The 15,472-nt window shown below is 45.3% G+C and overlaps 1 protein-coding gene across 1 annotated transcript; it reads right to left on the bottom strand.

Annotated features, from left to right (window-relative positions):
- Positions 1-2,033: 2,033 nt before the first annotated feature.
- Positions 2,034-14,437, bottom strand: LOC122922099 (E3 ubiquitin-protein ligase TRIM11-like). Its single transcript, XM_044272571.1, has 2 exons — positions 14,016-14,437; positions 2,034-5,081 (listed from the first exon to the last, which is right to left on the bottom strand). Exon 2 carries the CDS (start codon positions 5,077-5,079, stop codon positions 3,484-3,486), a length of 1,596 nt encoding a protein of 531 aa, XP_044128506.1. The 5' UTR covers positions 5,080-5,081; positions 14,016-14,437; the 3' UTR covers positions 2,034-3,483.
- Positions 14,438-15,472: the final 1,035 nt, after the last annotated feature.

The following is a 15,472-nucleotide window of genomic DNA, read 5'->3' as shown; positions in this document are numbered from 1 at the left end:
TGGATAACCCCTGTAACAAACCACAGTGTGGAGGCGATTGGAGGTTTCTTGCAAGGGAAACTTATTGGATTTTTTCTCTGAACTCTGTTAAACCTCATGGCCTCAGTTATAAAATGAATTTACTTTACTGTGATAACTTTATGGTTGAAAATGTTTTGTGGAATTGTATGATTTAGGCCTCTTTCTCACAAACGTGTGCACTCTGTGGCCGTATTGCGGACCCCATTTGCGGATCCACAATACACGGGCGCCGTTCCGTGGGCTTTCTGCATCACGGATGCGGACCCATTCTCTAAGGAGTGCTTCCGTGGGGTTTCGTCCCGTACTTCCGTTCTGCAAAAAGATAGAACATGTCCTATGTTTTTGCGGAACGGGTGGATCGCGGACCCATTAAAGTGAATGGGTCTGCGATCCGCTGAGGCTGTCCCGCGGTTGGTGTTCGTGCATTGCGGCCCGCAGCACGGCCACAGGGCGCACACGTTCGTGTGCAAGAGGCCTTACTGTTGTAATCAGATGGCATTAATTAATATTCATCAGGAGGTTCTAAGGGAGAGGAGCTTTGTAGACATCAATCTGTATTTCAATACAAAGTACAGTCAGGTCCAGAAATATTGGGACATCGACACAATTCTAACATTTTTAGCTCCATACAACACCACAATAGATTTGAAATGCAACAAACCATATGTGCTTTAACTGCAGACTGTCAGCTTTAATTTGAGAAAAATGCGTATAGCAGCACAACGAAAAATTAAAGCCTTATCTTGTGGTGGTGCCAGCTGTGTTGGGAGCCAGTCAGAAGTTCCCCCTTGGATACGTCATATAGAAGAAACCGCAGCACTCTCTTGTCTTCAATTCTGTGGAATTTATTTCACCAGCAAAAAATGCAACCTTTCGACCGTAATGGTCTGTCTCAAGCAACATACAAAGTGAATAGTAACAGACGTATATACACATCCGAACCCTCCCAGTAAGTCACATGTCCCAATTAAACATGCAAATGAAGTGAAAAATACACCAGTATTGTGGATCCTCTATCATCCACCCACCTGTGATTTGTGTTGTTCCAGGACTGTGAAGGCTTTTTTAGATGTCGTTTGGCAAACTCTAATCTGGCCTTCCTGTTTTTGAGGCTCACCAATGGTTTACATCTTGTGGTGAACCCACTGTATTCACTCTGGTGAAGTCTTCCCTTGATTGTTGACTTTGACACACATACACCTACCTCCTGGAGAGTGTTCTTGATCTAGCCAACTGTTGTGAAGGGTGTTTTCATCACCAGGGAAACAATTCTTCGGTCATCCACCACAATTGTTTTCCGTGGTCTTCCGGGTCTTTTGGTGTTGCTGAGCTCACCGGTGCGTTCCTTCTTTTTAAGAATGTTCCAAACAGTTGTTTTGGCCACGCCTAATGTTTTTACTATCTCTCTGATGGGTTTGTTGTGTTTTTTCAGCCTAGTGATGGCTTGCTTCACTGATAGTGACAGCTGTTTGGATATCATCTTGAGAGTTGACAGCATCAGATTCCAAATGCAAATAGCACACTTGAAATTAACTCTGGACCTTTTTTGTGCTCATTGTAATTGGGATAATGATGGAACAACACACTCCTGGCCATGGAACAGCTGAGAAGCCAATTGTCCCATTACTTTTGGTCCCTTAACAAATCAGAGGCACAGATGCAAACTGTTGTAATTCCTACACCGTTCACCTGATTTGGATGTAAATACCCTCAAATTAAAGCTGACAGTCTGCTGTTAAAGCACATCTTGATCATTTCATTTCAAATCCATTGTGGTGGTGTATAGAGCCAAAAATGTTAGAATTGTGTCGGTGTCCCAATATTTATGGACCTGACTGTATATGATGATACATTTGGGGCCATTTATCAAACTGGTGTAAAGTAGAACTGGCTTTGTTGCCCACAGCAACCAATCAGATTCCACCTTCCATATTTGACAGCTACTTTGGAAAATGAAAGGTGGAATCTGATTGGTTGCTATGGGCAACTAAGCCAGTTCTACTTTACACCAGTTTGTTAAATTACCCCAATTGTGTCCGAAAAGCATCAGCATTAATGTGACCTTCCTTTTTAACTTTTTTCACTTCAATATAGTTTACAAGATTGATGCTATTGCTGGACATTCTCTCTTAGATTTCTTCTACCATTGTCTTACCTGTGAGTTAGTCTGGAAGTGTCTCATGCAATGTCTGATATTAGGAGTGTTAGGGCTCGTGCACAAAAACATAATTTTTGGACCCAAAAGATGCAGAAGCAGCAAAAGATACCGACAGCACACAGTGTGCTGTCCATTTCCGTATTTCCGTCCCATGGCACCATGTCCTATTCTTGGCGCTATGTGGGAAAGGGGGTACTACCTGAGATAAATACCATTTTGCACCAAAATTTCCCCACAATTCTGGCTTGAACTCTCAAAGCAAGCCAACCAAGAGTTGGTATAGAGCCAGAGAAAAGTGCTATCCCTGCACCACATTCATCATCCAGCCTGAGCCCCTGTGATAAATTCGGTGCAAGTTTTTGGAGGAAATCAGCCATGCTTTTCATATTCTGGACAACCCTTTTAAGTAGTTAGGTTGGAATACTTAGGTTTTGTAGAGTTTTTCCTTAACTTGATATAACTATGGCCCTGTAAATAAAACTCACAGGGTAGGAGACTAATGCTGCATTTATATGCAGCGATCAAGCACACAACTGTCGTGATGGAAGCGATCCTTCCCGACAATTGCCTGTTTATTAGTGGATATGAAGTTCTGCGGTTTAACGTTCATTGTATGAGGATGAGCTGTGGCTACTGCTTACTATACAGAATCAGTTTCTGGGAAGCAGAGTGCTGTTTACACAGCTCGATCTGCTGCCCGAAAACAATCATTGAAGTGTCCTCATGAGTGATTGTTTCAGTCAATGAACAAACATTTTGCTCGTTCATCAGCTGATCTGTGGCACCTTTAGGGTACCTGCACACAAAATCCGCACGAATTGTCATGTGGATTTATGTGCGTTTCTGCAGCATATCCACACCAAAATTCACAATTTCTATTTGATGCAGGTCTGCCACAGATCTTACCCTTCATTGAAAAGAGCAAAATCCTCCACTAAATTTGCAAACATAATTGCAGTGACTGCAAAACACTGTAATACAGCCCCTTTCACACAGGCATTATGTGAAATACCACATGACAATCATACCAAATACCTGTTGAAATCCATACCTGGCATGTGTACATACCTCTTCCCTGGTGTAAGGTGCATTTACAAAAGAAATTTGGAAAGAGTAATATAATACATATAATCATGATTCAATTATTAAGGAAGATGAAAAAAAATGATGATGTTGATGTCCATCAGTGGTGCCACATGTTCCTGAAGAAGAAGACTCCTACTGATTGTATGCCATAGCACTTACGTTCCACATTATGTTTTTCTGCCAGGCTGTGGGTGGATTTTTCACAAGATTATCAAGTCTTACAGATTGTGACAAGTCTCTGTTATTCTGAGACAACCATCATGGAGCCATAATACAGCATAAAGTGGTTGAGTGAAGATGGCAGTGAAGGTGTGCAAGTGTTTGATGGGATCACCCAGCTCATAAAAAGACAACTGCCCGCCCTCATAATCCACATATATTCGGACTCTAATACTGGAGATCTTGTGAGGTAACTGGATATATTCAGTGTCATGTATTACCCCATACTGAGTATTACACTTTCCACCAAATAAACCCCAGGACTTCTTATTACCTCCAATATATGACTGAAGTCCCCTTTTGTCCATACTGGGATAACACATCCCCACCCTCCAACTCCCTGCTTCACTGATGTCCACATCCCAGTGATGTCGCCCTGAAGAAAAAGTCTTGCTGCTTAAAACTTGATTATACTGGAATCTTTCTGCTGTTTCTGGGCGATTCTGGTTTATTAGGGTTCTGGATGCAGTTTTCAGGTCGTCTGATATAAGGATATAATTACCAGCTGTATTAACATCTAGTAATATGTCTGCAGGATCTTCCACATAGATCCCTCTCCTTATTCCTGTTATTATGTCCCATAATGTGTGTAATGTGTCTGAGACCACAGCCACATTCAGATCATCTACATCATGGAGTGGTTTATCATAGACACCTGTGTTCTCATCACATTCCTCTTCCTCTGTATTATACAAGTCACCTGTGTGTGGTTCCTGTAACACAGTCAGTGGATCAGTCATGTTACATAACTCCTCAGTGAGTCTCATCTTCCTGGAAAGCTCATCCTTCTTGATTTTCATTTTCTGACTCAGAGCAGAGAGTGAGAGTGACACCTGCTCTTCTTGCCTTGAGATCTCGCTCAGGACCCTGTTTTCAAGGTCGTCCAGTTGTCTTCTGATGTCTGTAAACAGGGCAGTGACTCTTCCTTTTAAATTAGCTGCTTTGTCTTTTGTTTTTCTCCTGTGTTTTTCCAGACTCTGGGCTCTTTTTTCTATCACCTCCCTTTTAATGGTCACTTTCTGTAGAACATTTCTCATTTTTTTCTTCTTCTTTTCATAGGCCTCATCCAGCATTTCCACTCTGTGTCCCCAGTGTTCTCCAACCAAACTGCAGGACACACAGATACAAGCATAGTCCTCAGTGCAGTAATACTTTAAGAGTTCCTTATGGACAGAACATTTCCTGCTCTCCAGAGAAGTGCTGGGTTCAGATAAGATGTGTTCTGATGACTTGCTGTGAACTCTTAGGTGTTTATCACACAGAAAAGCTTCACAGTGTAGACAGCCTTTAACAGCAGGTACAGGACAGTCCACACAGTAAGTGCAGCAGATCCCGGTTTCCGCCCCTCTTGGTTGAGTAAATAGTAAATTCTCCATTATTTTACACAAAGCAAAGTTCTTCATCAGTGCAGGCCGCTCCTGAAACTCTTCTCTGCATTCAGGACAGGTATAAACTCCGGACTGGTCCTGCGTATCCAGTGCACGATCAATACAGACCCGGCAGAAGTTGTGTCCACATCTCAACATTACAGGATCTGTATATGTGTGCAGACAGATGGAGCAGTCCAGCTCGTCTCTCAAATCAGCAGATGCCATGCCTGATAGAAGAAGAGAGAAAAAGATTAGCGTCTTATACCCGTAAGACTAGTTTCACATATGCAGCAGAGCTCTCTGGTAGAATGTTCTGGCTGAGAATAGCCTGCTAGAGTTCTCTGGAACCGGCATTTCCGGATACTGCCGCCTGCCAGCAAGACCCCTTTGACTATAATGGAGTCTGGCAAAAAACTGGCAGCTACCTGGCAAATATGCTGGGAATTGTTGGGACAAAGGACACTGCACGCAAATGTTTTTTCCAGTAGATTCACAGAATTCTATGCTGGAATAGCATGTTGGAGAGCCAGAACAGTTTCACAAAGCACCAGTGCCACAAACAAATGTCCTGGCCCAGCTGTGAATTTACTGATCCAAACTGACAGCATCATAGAAATCTTTGATGATGTAAGAGTGGACAGTAGACCCGAGGTTACGACAAAAAACTTGTCAGTAATATGGGCATATCATTCCACTGTAATGCACTTGTTTCAAACTGGCCTGAAGAAGTATACACCTAAGTGCTCATTCACACAACCGTGGTTTTGGTCCGCATCCGAGCTGCATTTTTTGCTGCTCGGGTGCGGATCCATTCACTTCAATAAGGCCACAAAAGATGCGGACAGCACCATGTGTTCTGTCCGCATCCATTGCTCCGTTCCGTGGCCCGCAAAAATTATGAGTCATGTCCTATTCTTGTCCGTTTTGCAGACATTGTTATGGGGGATCTGCGGGAGACACATACAGTATATAGCATCTTATGCTATGTGGCATCCACAGATCCCCTTCATAACAGTGTCCCTGCAGTATGAATGACCCCCAATACAGGGGGTGGGGGTCGCATCTGGTTTTATAATGACAGCGGGGCCCGTGTAGTGACTGTATTCTACAGGCCCCGCTCACTGTATATAATCCCATCTATAATTGTAGGCAGTGTTAATATATAAAAATTCAGGGTAATCAGCGCCTGTATTACTTACAAGCGCTCAGTAGCAGAGAGGAGGGAGGAGGCAGGCCGGGAGGACGGGCGCTGGCAGCGTGAGTCACTACGTCACGCACCGCCCACTTTATGAATGAAGCAGGCGGCGTGGGCGCATTGAAAATTCTGCAAAATGCTGCATTCGCCCCATAAGACGCACTGCTATTTTCCCCCCACTTTTGGGAGAAAAAAGGTGCGTCTTATAGGGCAAAAAATAGGGTACCTACATATTACCGCTGAAGGTTTGTATAGAAAGAGCAAAAGAAGGTCTGGAGCTGCGGCACAGAGAACGTCGGGGGGAAAAGAAGTAAGTATAGGAAGTTTTGATTTTAAGGCATAAATTTTAGGGTCCCTTTTTAGGTGACTTGGACAACCAAGTTATGGCTTGTTTTTAGAAAATGACAAATAATTGTCAGCTCAAACAGTCATGCAACAAGGATGGTTATTTCCATTGGCACTGCTGACGGGGAGAAATCATTTCCATGCCAGGTGAGGAACATCATTGTTGACTAGCGAATGAAGGTCAGCAGTAAACGTCAACTGTGGGGGCCCCACAGGAAAAATTTTAATGGTCCTAATTCCACCTTCAGCAGCAAGGACACTCAGGACATGCAAATGCCTCATCAGCGCTCCCAAAACCCAACTGACAAGTTAATGTATATGGGGGGCCTCCAGGCACTCTCTGACAGCAGACGATGAGGGAAAGAAGACTCGTGCATCTTGGATTTCAACACGCCCAATTATTTTTTCTTCTGGGAAATAAGCTGCTGCCAAAGGCTACTTTCACACCTGCATGTTAACTGTGGTATCTGCACCTATAATGCAAACGCTTGTGTCCATTCAGAACGGATCAGTTTGCATTACCATGAACAAAAAAAAAAGTTCATGATAATGCAAACGGATCCGTTTTGACTTACACTGAAAATCAATGGGAGGCGGATCTGTTTTCAATTGCACCATATTGTGAAAACGGATCCGTCCCCATTCACTTACATTGTAAGTCAGGACGGATCCGTTTGGCTCTGCATCGTCAGGCGGACATCAAAACGCTGCTTGGTGTCCGCCTCCAGAGCGGAATGGAGGCTGAACGGAGGCAAACTGATGCATTCTGAACGGATCCTTTAGCATTGGGGCTAAAATGATCCATTTTGGACTGCTTGTGAGAGCCCTGAAACGGATCTCACAAGCGGATCCAGAAACGCCAGTGTGAGAGTAGCCAAAGGAGTTTAACCACCTTTAGGACTGGCCGATTCTGGAGCCATAACTTTTTTTTTATTTTTCTGTTCTGTTTTTTTTTTTTCTCCCCGACTCCTCACCGTATGAGCGGACCCGGATGGTAGAACGGCTTATACTCTGGATTCCTAGAGACCCTGAGTCTCCCTGGTAATCCCTCACCAAGGAGCAGGGAAGAGACGACCTGTTCATCCCACTGTCACGGCCATGCCCATGACCGTGACTCCTTGACCGCATGCGGTTGCCTGCGGTTTTCTATGGTTATTCAACCATGGGTGAGGGCCGCTGGTGTGTGGCCTCACTTGTGGTTGCCGCAGGCAACTAGCGTGGTATTTTGCAGCAGAGCAGCCTGAGCATCGCTAGGCAGCTTGCTGCCCTGGCATGCGGTCTCACCTGACTCCCTTTTTGTTAGGGGTGTGTGTTGTGTGCACGGTGTATTATGTTTTGTGTGCACTTCCCCTTATATGTGTGTTTTCCCTTCTGTGTGCTGGAAGGGTTAACTTCCTTCCCAGTGTGTGTGATGTCACTGGGTGTGGTTGACCGGTGGGTGTGGCCTTTTGGCCTATATAGCCTCAGTCTCTTGCAGGCTTCAGTAGGTTGCTTCAGCCCTGCTAGCTGGAGCAGCCTCTTGTGTATTTGATCTGCCTGTGAGAGCCACCACTGTGGTCATATGTTTAAGTTCAGTTTGTCTTTGTCTGTGTGATGTTCGGTCTATGTTTTCTGGTATATTTCTGTGCTGCCATGTATCTGGGTTCCGGTGTGTGGATGAGTTTGTTATTTGTGGACTTCAGTTTTCCTGCACACGGATCCAGTCAGCAGGGCTGTGGCAGGTGGCTGGAACTAGTGCAGCGCCTGCCATATACATTGGTTTGCATTCATGTTCCCCTTTTCCCTACAGCTTGGCCATTGGGACTCCTGCTCCTCCCTGTCTTGGAGGAGTGGGTTGTCCTACTCTGTTCCTTAGGTCAGGGCCGACTTGAGGGCTTGTAGGGACTAGTAGGTTCCAGCGTATGAGCCCTCCTACCATCAAGGTCGGCTCATACTGACAGGAGACAGGGTCAGCGTTAGGGACGCACTAGGAGGTGACCTGCTCCCTAATGCTGTGGTCCTGGCCAAGTAGTGACCGGACACCCTTTGACTTCACACGGCTGAGGATTTCCCCCATCCTCAGCCGTGACACCCACTCATGGGGGAACAGGAGTCTCTATCTGAGGCCAGGCTGCAAGGAGAGGGGAACACATACAGCATATGGAGTTGGCAGGTAAGCGAAACCCATAACACACTTACCTGCCACAGTCACTGACTGGAACCCGTGCACAAGTGCTGCTGTCCACACCAACATTAAGGCCCCCTGCACACGATCAGGATTGCGTGCGGATTTTCCGCGCGGAAAATCCGCACCGTAGGTCATGTCCATTGTATTCTATGAGAATTTGAAATTCTCAATGCACACGATGCGGATTTTTCGCGTGCGGATTTTGACCTGCGGTGCGGATTTTAAAATCCGCGACATGTCAATTAATTTTTTTTTTCCTGTCCGGATATCTTGCGGATTTTCTCCATTCACTTCAATGGAGAGGCTAAAATCCGGATGGTACACGCACACAGTGCGGATTTTGATGCGGATCCGCATCAAAATCCGCATGTATGTAATAGGAAGGGGAAATAAGGGGAGGAGAATCAGCCACCATTTTGTGTCTGTTCATTGCAGCAAGAGAAGGAAGCAATATACTACATATAGTATATGGAGACGCAATATACGTCTCCATATACTAGAATGTACTGTCGGATTTGAGAATTACTGTACGTTGAAATCGCGATGTGATTAATTTAACACTAAATAATCGCATGGCGATTTCAACTTAGTACTGCTATATTCCATATTCGCCGAATATGGAATATAGCAGTACTAATGGAGCGTCCCCATCACCATGGGAACGTCTCCATATACTAGAATGTACTGTCGGATTTGAGAATTACGTTGAAATCGCGATGCGATTAATTTAACACGAAATAATCGCATGGCGATTTCTACTTAGCACTGCTATATTCCATAGTAGGCTAGAATTAACGAATATGGAACATAACAGTGCTTAAGTTGAAATCGCAATTCGATTATTATAACTTGAATTAATCAAATTGCGATTTCAACGTAATTCTCAAATCCGACAGTACACTCTAGTATATGGAGACGTTCCCATGGTGATGGGGACGCTCCATTAGAACTGCTATATTCCATATTTGGCGAATATGGAATATAGCAGTACTAAGTTGAAATCGCCATGCGATTATTTCGTGTTAAATTAATCGCATCGCAATTTCAACGTACAGTAATTCTCAAATCCGATTCTCAAATGATGTCACAGGAAATTATGTTAAAGGGTCTATTTTTGTTCTAGAGAGATGTTGAGAAAATCCGCATGCAAATCCGCACGCAAATCCGCACCAATTAATGCGGATTGACCGCACGAATTTGCCTGTGAACACCTGCGGATTTCAGTGCGGATTCTCCGCACATGAATCCTGATCGTGTGCATGTAGCCTAAGGCCCCTTTCACATGGGCGAGTATTCCGCGCGGATGCGATGCATGAGTTGAACGCATTGCACCCGCACTGAATACCGACCCATTCATTTCTATGGGGCTGTTCACATGAGCAGTGATTTTCACACATCACTTGTGCGTTGCGTGAAAATCGCAGCATGCTCTATATTCAGCGTTTTTCACGTAACGCAGGCCCCATAGAAATTAATGGGGTTGCGTGAAAATCGCAAGCATCCACAGGCAAGTGCGATTTTCACAGTTGCTAGGAGACGATCAGGATGGAGACCCGATCATTATTATTTTCCCTTATAACATGGTTATAAGGGAAAATAATAGCATTCTGAATACAGAATGCATAGTAAAATGGCGCTGAAGGGGTTAAAAAAATAATAATAATTTAACTCACCTTAGCTAGCATCTCCTTCTGTCTTCATCTTAGCTTTATGTAGCAACAAGGACCTTTGGTGATGTCACAGTCACATGATCCATTACATGATCTTTTACCATGGTGATGGATCATGTGATGACTGTGACGTCACCAAAAGGTCCTTGTTGCTACACAAAGCAAAGATGAAGACAGAAGGAGATGCCGGCTACGTGAACAAGTGGACTAAGGCGAGTTCAAATTTTTGCTTTTTTTTTTAACCCCTCCAGCGCTATTTTACTATGCATTCTGTATTCAGAATGCTATTATTTTCCCTTATAACCATGTTATAAGGGAAAATAATACAATCTACAGAATAACGATCCCAAGCCCGAACTTCTGTGAAGAAGTTCAGGTTTGGGTACCAAACATGCGCGATTTTTCTCACGCGAGTGCAAAACGCATGACAATGTTTTGCACTCGCGTGGAAAAATCGCGGGTGTTCCCGCAACCCACCCGCACATGTTTCCGCAACGCCCGTGTGAAAGGGGCCTAAAGGACACATCAAAAACCACAACCACACAGGAACCCATGACACCCATAGCTACAATAAACGTGAGACAGGGGAATGTCTAGCAAACATGATGGACACCAAACATCACCAGCCATGTAACACAACACAAGACATACAACACCCTGAACTTAACCCACGCAAACCAAAAGATAAGAAGGGAAAAAAGACACCATAACATCAATGACCACAAGGGTGGCCCTCACTGGACAGATGGTAAAAGCTAGGAACAGTGAACCACCAGCATACACCAAGGCTGGAGGAACCCTGAGCTTCAGGCATCCAGCAGAGGCTAAATAGCCCAAGCAGCCACACACACACACACACACACACACACACACACACACACACAAACCCATTGTTCACAAAACACTAGGAAGGGAGTTAACCCTTCCAACACCAGACAGAGGAAGGAAACCACTTAAAGGGGAAGTGCACACACAAGCATACCAAACCACACGTTACCAACAGCAACAGCATGCGTGGCAACCATGTCACGGCCGTCACGCAGAAGGCCGAGACACTGCCACCACATGCTCACACAGCAACACGTTGCCTCGGGCAACCGCAAGTGTGGCAACAGTGTCACAGCGCAAACCAAAGGCCGTGACAATATTGGTACACCATAGACTTTTTCCATGGCACAGGTGCCCACAGAGAGGGATCTGAGTGCTGCCTCTGGCACCCGTGCCATAGGTTCGCCAGCACTACCCTAGGGGACTTGAACATGTGATTGTCTGATTGCTTCTCCCATAGACTGCAATAAATTATCATTGCAGCCTATGGGAAATTTAATATGTTTATAGAGAGCCCTTCAACTGGCAGGGCTCCATAGAAACATAGCTATAATAAGCTTTGGAGCCTCTGTCACTGTGCACAGGGAGCCATTCAGGTGCAGTGCTCCCTGGATATTACTGCTCAGATACCGTGGTCAAAATTGACCATGGCATCTAAGAGGTTAATTGTCTGCACACACCCAGTGTCTATGGTGCTCACTCAGCTTCTTAGCGGACTATGTTTAAACCCTAGACTTCTGCCGTTGTTCGAGAAGGGGTTAAAGGGGTTGTCGTACCTCACCATTTCCAATGCACTTTGCTGTTTCCATAACTCCCAAAGTTATGGAAGCGGTGTACCTAGTTCTGTTACTCTGTATGCATAGCTCCCATTCATTACAATGGGATTTATGGAAACAGCAGATCGCCTGCCTGTGAGCGGTCCGTGGAACCACGGGCTGGGTTCCTGCTGAGAGCAGGAGAGCACGGCGTCATTGGTTGCTATGACGCCGTGCGCTTCCTGCTGCCGCCGCAGTACAGTAATACACTGGTGTAGGTCATACCAGTGTATAACTGTGTTACGGCGTCATAGCAACCAATGACGGTGTGCGCTGCTGCTCTCAGCAGGAATCCAGCCCGTGGTTCCACGGACCGCTCACGGCCGTGTGCATTCGGCCTAAGCCTCTTCACCTAGGGCTAGCACTTGGTCCCATCTCACTGTAGAATCGCCTAGATGGGAAAACCCCTTTAACACTGTCTTAATCTCTTCTTCCTATTGAAATATATATGTATGCGCAGTCAAGCCTAATACGCATGCTTATGGTGGAGTAGAGAGAAATAGCTGTCAGCTAAAGATCGTTCACCCCAGACTTATTTTACAGTCATGGTTATCTTAAGACAGAGGTGCAATATGGCACCTTTAAAAACTCTATGAGCCTATACTTTACCTCTAAAAACCTCCTTTTTCATACAGAGAGACTGGTTTTTTTTTCCCCCCCCTTGGATCCATACAATATCTTAAAAAAAAAAAAAATACTACCCTGTTCCATTTTGGGACCACCACAAGTCAGCACACAAAATGCCTTTGGTTTTGTAGTATTTGCATTATGCCTTATGATGATTTTGTTTTCCACGCAATGCTCTTCTTTTTCCCCCCCAACTCCTGAAGGCCCCTTTTACACAGCCCAACAAGTGGGGAAATTGTCGGGATGTAGTGTACCTAGAAACACTCATTCCCGATAACTGCCCTGTTTAAAGGTGCCGCCGATTGTGCTGTGTAACCAGCTGCCCTATTGACTATAGTAGGGGTCAGAAACTACAACTCCCAGCATGCACACTTGCTTGGCTGTTCTTAGAACTCCCATAGAAGTAATTGGAGCATACTGGGAGTTGTAGTTTGGCACAAGTATATCATCCATTTTTCACTTCTGTTGAGGTTTCCTAATGATCATCCATGAACATCAGATCCCACACGAATGGCATATGTGTGTTGTTCAATTTTTTCAATGACCCATTGACTTGAACGGGTGAGTATACTAGCGCCACAGTGTATAACGCAGGCGTGCCGGACTGCAGCCACTGCCTGGCAGTTTGGGAGTTAAATCCCACTGTCTTCCTGCTGAAGCAACATGCTGGTTTAGTGCTCGCTCCCCCCTCCCTTGGGGGGGGGGGGGGGGCAGGGTAATAGGTGAAGACACCACCCCTTAGAGTTAATAAAAAGGAGGGTCATCCCTGTGTCCTGCCTCTTAGTCTCCGGCACCTCTGGAAGGAAGCTTCCCCCCCCCCCCCCCCCCCCCCCTCCCTTTGGTTATTGTTCCGATGTTTTTGCATGTTTCTTTTCAGTTCTGATTTAAGTCACAGCTGGAGGTCGGGGGATTACAAGAGTTACAACGGAGGGGAAGGCGGACTTGCGCACCAATGTTTGGTGTGGCATAGCGCTTCTCGCACTCCGGGGACCGGCTTTGGGCCAGGCAGTTTATAGTTGATGGTTATTCTCAAAGGATTGAGTCTAAAATAATGAATAAGAATAAAGCTGTGACCGACCTTCCACCCACACACATTTGGCTGTTAGTGTTGTTTTTTCAGGCAGAGAGACAGGAGTTTGTGTGAGGTGTGTCAGTTGTCTGCAGTCTAGCATGTAAAAATCAGACCAAAACAGTGCATGCTGAGATTTGTGTGCATGGCCCGATCATCTGTGAAGAAAACTGGCCATGTGAATTGGACCACTGACTTTAATGTGTCAGTGTTTAGCTTGGGTGCTGTCTGTTCTACACTTGGTGAGCACACAGCCCCGGAATGCCATCTTCTTTTGTGATTCAAACCACACACCAGCTGAACCACACTAGACCAGAGCTAGGCTCCATAGATGTTCTCTTCCTGTAGATGTTAGCAGCACATGATGAAACACAACCTATAACAAAGCACATAGGGTACATACACTACACTAGGTATGCAGCATCGTTCACATGAGAATTCTCACCTGTAGTGTCAGCATGGGCAGCAGAACCTCCAGACTTTCCTTAGTAGTAACTTTCACAAATGTGTCTTCAAGGGGAGTCCGCCATGGTGATCATTCAAAGGCAGGAAGAGCGGTGTCCTTCAGCTAGCACTGAATATCTCCACGTTACTGGCTTTTATACTCACAAGATCCAGATCTCCTGGTTCAGCATCTCCAGTATTTAGTGTTGGGGAGGGTCAGAGCACAGCAAAGGGACTTGAAAAATGCTGCACACAGAATCTACCTAACAGGGAAACACTAATGCCTCCATGTGAGGCCAGGATTAGAAGGGCACAGTCCCACCCCTTGTGTCCTCCCACTTCCTGGCACATCACAGTGGTTCAAATCTCTAGGACTTGTGATCACAAAGTTGTAATTTCCTGGAAAACCAGTTATTATATATAAGAGAAGCGGCGGCATTACACATACCGGTATAAATCACCTAAATGATATATAATTGTCAGGCAACACCAGCAAACAATAACAAACTATCACCTGAGCAATGTATACATATAAAATGTAATGCAACATAAAAAGCCAGTGAGCGTACAATACATCCCAACCTGCTGTAACTGCCACACAGAGCAGAAAGCTAATTCCCCTACAGAACCGCCACAGGAAAATGAAGCTTTACACAGTTTGCATATCATTTTTGTTCACATTTACTTGAGAAAATCTCATGACGCGTGCCTCCCAACTGTCCCTGATCCAGCCAGAGAGACTTCAATTCTGTCCCTCAGTCCCAGGACTGCTGCTGCATGTCCCCTCTGCAGGATAACTAATACAATGGTGATGTCCTCGCGGAGACCAGAGCAGTCCTGTGGAAGTGTGGGAGGGATAGGTGAGGATTCAATTTAGAGGTAATAAAGGGGCATCATACTGTGTGGGGGCACTTAATGGGGCTCATCATTTATAGGGGGTATTTAAGGGGGCATTATACTACATGGGGGCATCATACTGTGTGGGGCACTTAATGAGACATCATACTGTGTGGGGGGCACTTAATGAGACATCATACTGTGTGGGGCACTTAATGGGGCTCATCATTTATAGGGGGTATTTAAGGGGGCATTATTCTATATGGGGCATCATAGTGTGTGGGGCACTTAATGAGACATCATACTGTGTGGGGGCACTTAATGGGGCTCATCATTTATAGGGGGTATTTAAGGGGGCATTATACTATATGGGGGCATCATAGTGTGTGGGGCACTTAATGAGACATCATACTGTGTGGGGCACTTAATGGGGCTCATCATTTATAGGGGGTATTTAAGGGGGCATTATACTATATGGGGGCATCATAGTGTGTGGGGCACTTAATGAGACATCATACTGTGTGGGGGCACTTAATGGGGCTCATCATTTATAGGGGGTATTTAAGGGGGCATTATTCTATATAGAGGCATCATAGTGTGTGGGGCACTTAATGAGACATC

The sequence above is a fragment of the Bufo gargarizans genome, chromosome 11, assembly GCF_014858855.1.
Source record: "Bufo gargarizans isolate SCDJY-AF-19 chromosome 11, ASM1485885v1, whole genome shotgun sequence".
In the NCBI taxonomy this organism is placed as follows: domain Eukaryota; kingdom Metazoa; phylum Chordata; class Amphibia; order Anura; family Bufonidae; genus Bufo; species Bufo gargarizans.
The sequence above is the reverse complement of the archived record's forward strand: the minus strand, read 5'-3'. Positions and strand labels throughout refer to the sequence as shown.